An 8,597-nucleotide genomic window follows, 5' to 3' on the forward strand; every position below is an offset into this window, starting at 1 on the left:
AAATGCAAAAACGAGATTTCCCTCTCCCTTCAGCCCTATTTAGCCTTTCCCCCACTTGCATGGGAAAGTTTTGCCAAGTGGCAGCTTTCTTAATCTATTTTCAGCAATTTCTAGCCATTTAATAAATTTTCAGAATTAATTAATTCTGAAAATTAATTCAGCCCTTAATCCATACCCAGAAAATTGACCTTGCTCGTCCAAAATTTAATTGGCTAGGCCATTTGCAACCCAAAGTGGTCCCATGCATTAATTGACCCTTGGACAAGCATTAATCCATTAATTAATGCCTAGTCCCTAGTGTCACCACTGACACTTAATGGCCAATTAATGGTCCTAGGGGCAAACTGATACCAAAATTCACCTAGAATCTAACAAGTGTAACTTGTTACAACTTTTGCCTTTGACACCCATCTTTTTCACAGGGTCCCTCGGCCTTCAACTATAAAAAAGTAGCTTGCACCTCACATGTGCAACACATGTGCATCTTTTAATTGCACATTTGATTAATCCTTTAATCAAATGTCAATTAAACATAAGCAAAGCATCAAATTCTCACGTCCTCATGACAGCCAAGGAGAAGGAGTCAGGGATATCTGTTTCTAATGCACCTTTTGCTCCTACTACGTCCGCGTCCTTTGTTGCAGACAAGGACTATTGTTTTTACACATGCAGTTATGACTCTTCCTGGGCTGATAGAGCATTTAGCTCTATTGAGGATGCGAGCACATGGTTTTTTGACAGTGGTGCTTCTCGGCATATCACATCCTGCAGGGATTTGTTTTCTTCCATTGTTGTAGCCCCTATTGACAAATCTATACAGTATGCCAACAATGCATCATACCTTGTTAGAGGCATTCGGGAGATTGTATTGACAGCCATTGATGGCTCTATTCTCCGCTTGCAAAATGTCTTATATGTGCCAAGCATAAAGGAGAATTTGCTATCTATTTATTCTTTGGCAAGGTGTGGATTACAAGTCACCTTTAACGATAACAGATGTATAGTCAGAGATGAGAAACACATGACTTTGGTTTTGACTGGCGCTTTATGTCATGGTTTATATGAGTTCAATGCTTTTTCAGTTGATCAATCGGTCTATCTAGAGTCTACTCTCACTCCTACTATGTCACAAGCGAAATGAAGTTCGAGCCGAAGGATCCTATCCAGCCTTTCATACTTCTTGCTACACAAGTGTAGGATCAAGTTCAACACATGCAATTCACGCTTCTAAAGGCTCATTTGGTTGGGCTTATATGCTCCCTCTAGAGTTTGATGGAGTAGCCAATGCTTTGTGGGCCCAGACATCATCGATACTAGTCAGCTTTACACATATGTCCTCAATGTTTTTTGAGCAGAGGCGTCATTGAAGTTACAAAGGAGGCTTCCATCTCAGTTTGAAGGCGATGACGTGGCATTTGCAGCTTCAAAGAGGGGTGACAAGAAGAAGAAATCGAAGGCGCAATGTCATCACTTTAGTAAGAAGGAACATTGGCGCAAGCACTGTAGCTTCAAGGAAGAAAAAGAAGAAGAAAAATAAGCAAGATACAAACTCTTCCAACCAGACATCCTCGTCCTCGTCCGACTCAAACTCGGATCCTTTGGCTAGGGCGAAGACTAAGACACAAAAGAAGTCATCTTCTTCAAAAAATGGAAAGGGACTAGCTACCCCTCCTTCTGTTGCTTTCTAGTGCAGGTGATGCGGTCATCCCTCACAATCCTCCAAGACCAAGAGGTAGTGTGAGAAGGTGGTGAGATGGGGACAGGTGCACCTCATCTATACAAGTATACAGGTGCACAATCCGAAAAGGGACTTTCTTGATGCATCATTGGCAGTTTTGAAATCCTAAAGCTGGGATTGATATCCAAGTTCATGATGGGTTGTTTCTTGATAGAGAGCAGGATTGGCTCCTAGTCCGAACTCACATGAGGGGACACTTTGGCAATCTGGCCAAAGGTGGGGAATCCATGGTCACATATACTACTACGAGGCATTATTGATAGACATAGAGAGCTGCTATGATTCTTCTCTATTTTAAGGAGTTGGTATGATCGGCATTAATATTAGGTTCTCTCTATGGCACCTTGGTGATGGCTTGATCACCCACTACTTGGATATCCATGGTCCTATTACGATGGTCTTTGTTGTATGGACTATGATGAGTCATTATCGTTGTATTGTACCACATCACCCATGATCTGAGAAGGGGCATTAGCAAATTAGTCACCTCATGAGTGAGCATGTACTTGTGTATTTGTAGGCTCGATACAATAGATTATTTTAGGCTTTTTCTTATGATTATTATTTTGGGTTCTAGCATTTATTGGCTACCCAACTGCATTTCTAGGCCATTATGATGTTGGCCGACCCAATGCATTACTAGCATTATTTTACATCTATATATTTGTGGGGTCCCTCCTCCTCAGTCATCACTCACTTACACACTTCCAATGCAAGTTCTATTGGAGAGAGGGAGCTAGTGCCACTGCCCACACAACCAATGACTCATTGTTATACGTAACTATCTTGTGTTTGGTATATGGATTCAATTCCCTTAGCATTCTTTTAAGTTCTTCCTTTGCACTGTCCTTCTTTTCTCTTTTCTCTTTCATTGTGTAGTCTACTACAACAATCTTCTATGCTTCCATCACTGCACCCACTTTTGACACCTACTAACTCCAGCCTACTAGTGACCAGTTTCTGCCCCTCTTGACAACTGCATTTATAGTTTGAGCAAGCTACCCTACTGTCTAGCCACTTGCAGTGCCTGCTGCAGGTTATGTTTACTATAGTGCAGGCCCAGTCACCATTGTCTTCATCTTCCTTTGCTATTGCTTAGCTTCCTACAGCCTCCGGTGATCAATTGCCATCATCTTCAGGTAGTAACATTGCTATGTTTACCAGTTCCGGCCCCAGAGATTGCTGCGGCTTGGTTTCCAAGTTTCTGCCCTTCCACTTTCAGCATCATCTCAGCTGCAACTGGTGGCTATAGCACTCAAAATCTGTCTCCAATGGATGTCACACTCCAACTACTCCCTCAGCCCGCTCCCATGAGAGCGATCAGCTGTTGGAAAACTCTACCCTTGAGCATCTTGTACATTCCTTGCTTCATTTACATCGTTCATTCATTCACTGCACAGTTCTCTTTCTTCTTTGGTTGTGTTTGTGTTTTTGCATTTTGTGTTTTTGCATTTGTGTATAAGTTCTTTGTATTTCAATCGTGATCGCACACTTAATGTTTTCTTTTGCAAACCCTAGCATATCTCAACAAACAATACTAAATATAATGGCATGCCATTATCAAGCTATCATTAAATATCAGAGTATATCGTAAGAAGAAGAAAGGCATGGTTCGGCTGCCCCATTGAGATTGTGTGTGACCAGGGCACGCACTTCATTAATGAGGTGATCACGCACCTGCTATCCACATTCATGATTATACATTGAAAATCTTCCCCATACTGCCTACAAGCAAACAGTCAAGATGAAGCTATTGACAAAACCTTAATAAACATCCCAACCAAAATAGTCTTTGCTTCTCGAAGTGACCAGGACAACAAACTTATAACAGTGTTGTGGGTATATCAGAGTACATCAAATGCATGATCAACTGCTAGATGATGGCCAGCAACTGTTAGCACATCCAAAGAGGTATGACAAACAGAAGTGAACACAAGCATTTGCCACAAGGCTGCCAAGGACAAACTGCCCACTATCCACGCGCCCAAACATGTCCAGAATGAAAAGGTCGTCTTAGTTGTGTACATGTGAATGTATACACAATGCAGCTGAGAATGTGCATATAAACGAATGTATACAGAATGCATCTGAGAATTTCCCATTCAACATATCACATATATCATAACCCAACCCATTCCATGACACAGATCCAAACTCGAGTCCATGGTGTTTTTCTTTTTCAGTAGCCAAGATGGCAAGGTAAAAGCCATGCTCACATATTCCATGTAAAGACAGCATCACTCACAAGCCGAACAAACAGTGGAGCTTCATCACACTAGGATCCACCTCCTTGATGAGCCTACCAATGATAGCCAACCAAGTGTTAAAATAGGCAAGAGCCTGCTCTGACACAAGTAGTACCGCACTCAGCAAGACTTAAATCCACAATCTCGTGATTACAAGCCCAAGCTTTTATCCAGCAGGACACAGCTTTGGATGCATTCAATGTTTTCCTCCTCTTATAAGATAGATTCCGTCAGCAGTTTGCCTAACTGGAAAGCTTTGCCCAAAAATCTTTTTGATAAGGCCACTGCCAGAGTATTTATTCGCAAAAGTTGCAGTAGATGAGAATGGTACACCCCTGTAGGTACACCCCTGTATAGTATGTGAAGACACAAAGCTTTTGAGATAGGAGGCTCAAGGGGCCCGCCAGGGGATGTCAGAGTTCCAAGGAGACCAACAAGATCTGAACTGCTCTTCCGGCCCATAATGGCGCACTGGATAACTGTCTCTAGGATCTTCACAGTAAGCACCTTTGATTCAACAATACCTAGTGGCCTGGGCCCACTTGTCCTACAAATGCCTGTCAGTGATCTAGCACCCGTGTGGGTTTCTGCAACTCACGAGTCTCCCATGTATCATCCACCTCACTTCATACAATGCCATACCATAAGAATCCATCATACATATAGCAGATCAATTTGGTTGATGTATTAGACTTTGTGACACAGAGAAGAATTGAACTGATGCAGCCACTTTTGAGTACTATCCAGTATCAGCATAGATTGACTTCAGGCCACTACCAAAATCTTTCTTGCCCTCCAACAACAGAGTCATGATAACTCAGAGAATTTCATCTAGTACACCCAATGATCCATATGAACTTTGCTAATCATTGTGAGTGCAAAGTCTTGAAGCATTCTGCTGGTTAAAATTTTGAGCCTCAAAATTCGTTCTAGGAGTGAAAGAGACCAATACCACAGAATTATATATGCATCTGGGGTGATTGTTGGATGTGGAGCCTCAAGAATGTGAGCTCTAAAGGGGATTTTGGATTATTATAAAAGCTCAGGTCAATTTTTAAGCTAAAGAATATAACTGTATGGCTTCATAAGATTTCCAAATCTCCCAGGAATCGCTACAATCATCTAGCTAGTATCAAAACCCAAACAATCCTTTGCACCTGTGCAAGATTCACCTTTCCTCCCACTTCTCTTTTTTTCCTCTGCTTTTTCATGTCTGCAGACCTGCAAGCTAATCATAGCATATAGACTAGCTTGCTTTTTCACCCTCAACCTGCTGTGCACTGCTGACTGTCTAATGTGGTTGGAACTCGACACAGGCTGTCTGCTGTGCACTGCTGACTGTGTAATGTGGCTGGAACTCGACCAGACTGTCTGCTGCCTCAATAAAGGCATCAGGCAGGTTTTGATTCCTCTTTAAGTGAGATTCTGGATGTAGCTAGAAAGGCGATGAGAGTTCCCTTTGTGGGACAAATGTTGTAAGATGATCGCAATAGGACTTTCAAAAACGGATGGATAATCAAGAAAAAGGCATATGAACATACATGATCCTGCATGCTCTATACATTACCCCCTGGATGAAAAGATAGTTCATAGGAAAGATTTTTTTACTGGCTCCGTGCAGTATATGATGCATAGATTCAATTATGTTAGGGGGTGCTGCATATACATATAGCAGATGTTGCAGAAACGTAAGATGGAAAGTTAGTTCAGAGGAAAAATTTCGTCTTAGTGTTATGCAGTATCGAATGCATAGGTTTGATCCGATGGCAGGTGTTGCAGACCATAGGACTAAAGTAAATACATAGTGGATGTGATTGTACTGCAAGCTTACACGGGACGTCCTTGAATTGAATCCCAGTGAGACACCATCACTGTACATGCTCCACATCCACCCTCTCCACATCCTAGCTTTGTCCCAGTAAGTCCTGATCCTGTGAAAAAAGGGAATCTGAAAAAATCAGCAACCACAAAGATCAACTCTTCTGCAGGATTGATTTATCCTGCAAAATCTAGCTCTTGTTCAAAATCAGCATCTTGATCGAGCAGGACTTAGCGACAAGTTCATGCACAAGCTAAGATAGTTCAATGAAGGACACTGAACATGAATTCAAATGGTTAAATAAATTAAGAACATTAAACATGAATTCAATGCTGCAAAAATGGTTCAATTAGGGCTCTGAACATGAATTGAATTGTTCAATTACGGCACTGAACATTGGGTTGAATGCACAAGCTTGAATTTGCCAGTTAGTGTACCTCGAAGATACTCAAGGAGAGTCTGATGCGCAAGATTGGATGGCAGGATCCGTCGTTTGCCATTGATGTAGATGATGGGCTCGACGTGGGATGCCTTATCCGCTGTCCGATCAGTCTCCCCGAGAGAACCCATTTTAGGAGAGCAGAGCTATTACTACCAGCTACTCGATTCGATTAACACCCAAATTTCAATCGGAAGCAGAGAACTATATACTACCAGCTACTCAATTCAATTGATACTCAAACTCCATGGTTGGAACCACCCCATCTTGCAGAACTGTGGAGCCGTCTTTCGTGATTCTTTTATATATATTTTGCGTTTGTTTAGAATTGCTGACAAGGAATGCTGACAGAAGAAATATAAGACTAAGTACAGGGATGTATTTATATCACCCAAAGAGGGGCTCTATTTGCCTTTTGGAAGCTTTCTACTTAGGCTGGTTACACACCAAATGCCGGACTCTGATTTTGTAAGCTTTAACCAATCAAAACACTTATTTATTGTTTATCTGCTACACAAGTGAACTCCCCCCACCTACTTTTGGACGGAGAGTCTACCCTGCCCATTAGGCCTGATTCACAATGGGCTAGACAAATGGGGTGATACCATAGATTCATTGGCGCCAGGCTTTTTAGATGTAGCAAACAAGTTTTATCATTTAAAAATGTAAGTTGATCCCAAACATCAACATCCTATTTGTAAGATGGTATGATCTTTGCATTAGAAACATTAAATTATTAGCTCAATAGCCGTAGTCATTAAAATCTGCTTGAGCAAGCATTGGGTGGCCTGGTCACACGTCAATCAATTTTACCTTCCATGGACATTTTTTTGAACAAGTTAGCATTTCGCAAGTCAGCCATGCCAAGACTTAGTGTCACTTGTTAAGAGAACAACATGTTTTCAAAGCATTTAATATCAAGGGTGTAGTAGTTCTTTGAGTGAAGCCCCTCTAACTAGTTGTAAAGAGAGCACTAGCCTTAGAAATTACCTTGAGACTAATCTTAGCTAAGCATCCTTAGTTTCCATACTATTTGCCAAAAATAACATCATTTTTGGTAGCCTAAACACCCTAACACTGTACGATTTCTCGTTCAAATTCACATAGCCACCTAAAAGAACTTGTTTTCAACTACTACAATGGTGCATGTGAATCTGTTTCATCCACTTCATGGCCTTATTCCAAACTTCTTTTATCTCCACAAAATCCCGAAACAAGTGTTCACACCTTTGCATAGTACACACTTTGCATAACAAATGGTTCTTCACCACTTTTGCACAAAACACACTTAGCATAACGTTCATTTTTTTCAAATCTTATGGTATGGGCTCTCGGTTGGGATGGCCTAAGAGATAAGCAAGTGTTACTCTCATGGGAGGTTCAAACCCCCTACCGTTGTGTGAGCCTGAGTTGTAAAGGGCTTTTGCAATGCAGACTTCCTACATGTTGAGGGAAGATGCAAGTGGAAACTACATAAGTCTAAACATGTGCTAGGGAGGAACCATGTTGAGATGACCACTCAATATGAATCTATGACATGGGGGTTACAACCCTAGAATATAGACTCAATGAGACTTTTAGCCCAAAATGGAAGTATGGAACATGCATGCCAAGGACAAATGGAGACCCAAGGGTACAAGGTGCGGCGTGATCTCAAGGGTTGGGAGCTTTCTAGAACCCTTCTTTCAATCAATTATACCTATTTGTCATATTAAGACCAAGAAAATCTCATTTTAAGAATCCAAAAGGTTTTAAGCTTCAAAAATCTTCCCTCTTCTTACAAACAAAGCAAGCAAGCTTACCTTTCCAATTAATCCAGTCTCTAAGTTGGTGCTGGCATGTAACCACATGGGCAATGGACCATGTATGTTTCTTCTTTTTAATATGTGTCTAAAGCCAATTCTTTTCCTTTTCAAACAAGTTGTAAGTCCTAGTAGGAGTTTCGATATTCCTTGAGCAAAGATTAGTATAATCCCAAACATTTAACCATCTATTGAGTACTTTACTATCTATAGATAGTAGAATTCTAGGCTTGATTAGAGCAAGTGTGATGGCGATTATTGTGTAATTGAGATCTTTGAATACTGCCCCTTAGTGTGTAATTGAGATCTTTGAATACTGCCCCTTAGTTTCTTAGAGGACAAAATATATTTACATTCTAGGTTCACCACTTGCCTCTCATGGTTTTCTTATGACCACTTCAACTCATTAAGAAAATTGACTTTGCTTGGTTCTCTTCCATTCTTTTGAGCAACTTAAACCATAATATGTTGGCCTTACTTGGAGTTTATCCAACCCCACTCCACCTTCACTCCTAGCTATTATAAATTGATCCCATTCAATGGCTAGCCTTTA

General features: G+C 41.1%; 1 protein-coding gene across 2 annotated transcripts in view; it reads right to left on the bottom strand.

Moving 5' to 3' along the window:
* The window catches only part of LOC148039000 (xanthine dehydrogenase 1-like), a 79,087-nt gene extending 72,487 nt beyond the window's left edge, over positions 1-6,600 (bottom strand). The window contains exons 1-2 of one of the 2 annotated variants that reach the window (XM_087674863.1): positions 6,241-6,597; positions 5,816-5,915 (exon numbers count right to left, since the gene is read on the bottom strand). In XM_087674863.1, coding sequence (XP_087530989.1) covers positions 5,816-5,915; positions 6,241-6,373 — 233 coding nt within the window. In that variant the 5' untranslated portion in view covers positions 6,374-6,597. Of the gene's footprint in view, positions 1-5,815; positions 5,916-6,240 lie in introns of both variants that reach the window. The other variant, XM_087674865.1, reaches the window with a different exon arrangement.
* Between the last annotated feature and the right edge of the window lie 1,997 nt (positions 6,601-8,597).

This window comes from Lygodium microphyllum, chromosome 3, assembly GCF_053477565.2.
Source record: "Lygodium microphyllum isolate KBCC chromosome 3, Lygodium_microphyllum_v1.1.10, whole genome shotgun sequence".
NCBI lineage: Eukaryota > Viridiplantae > Streptophyta > Polypodiopsida > Schizaeales > Lygodiaceae > Lygodium > Lygodium microphyllum.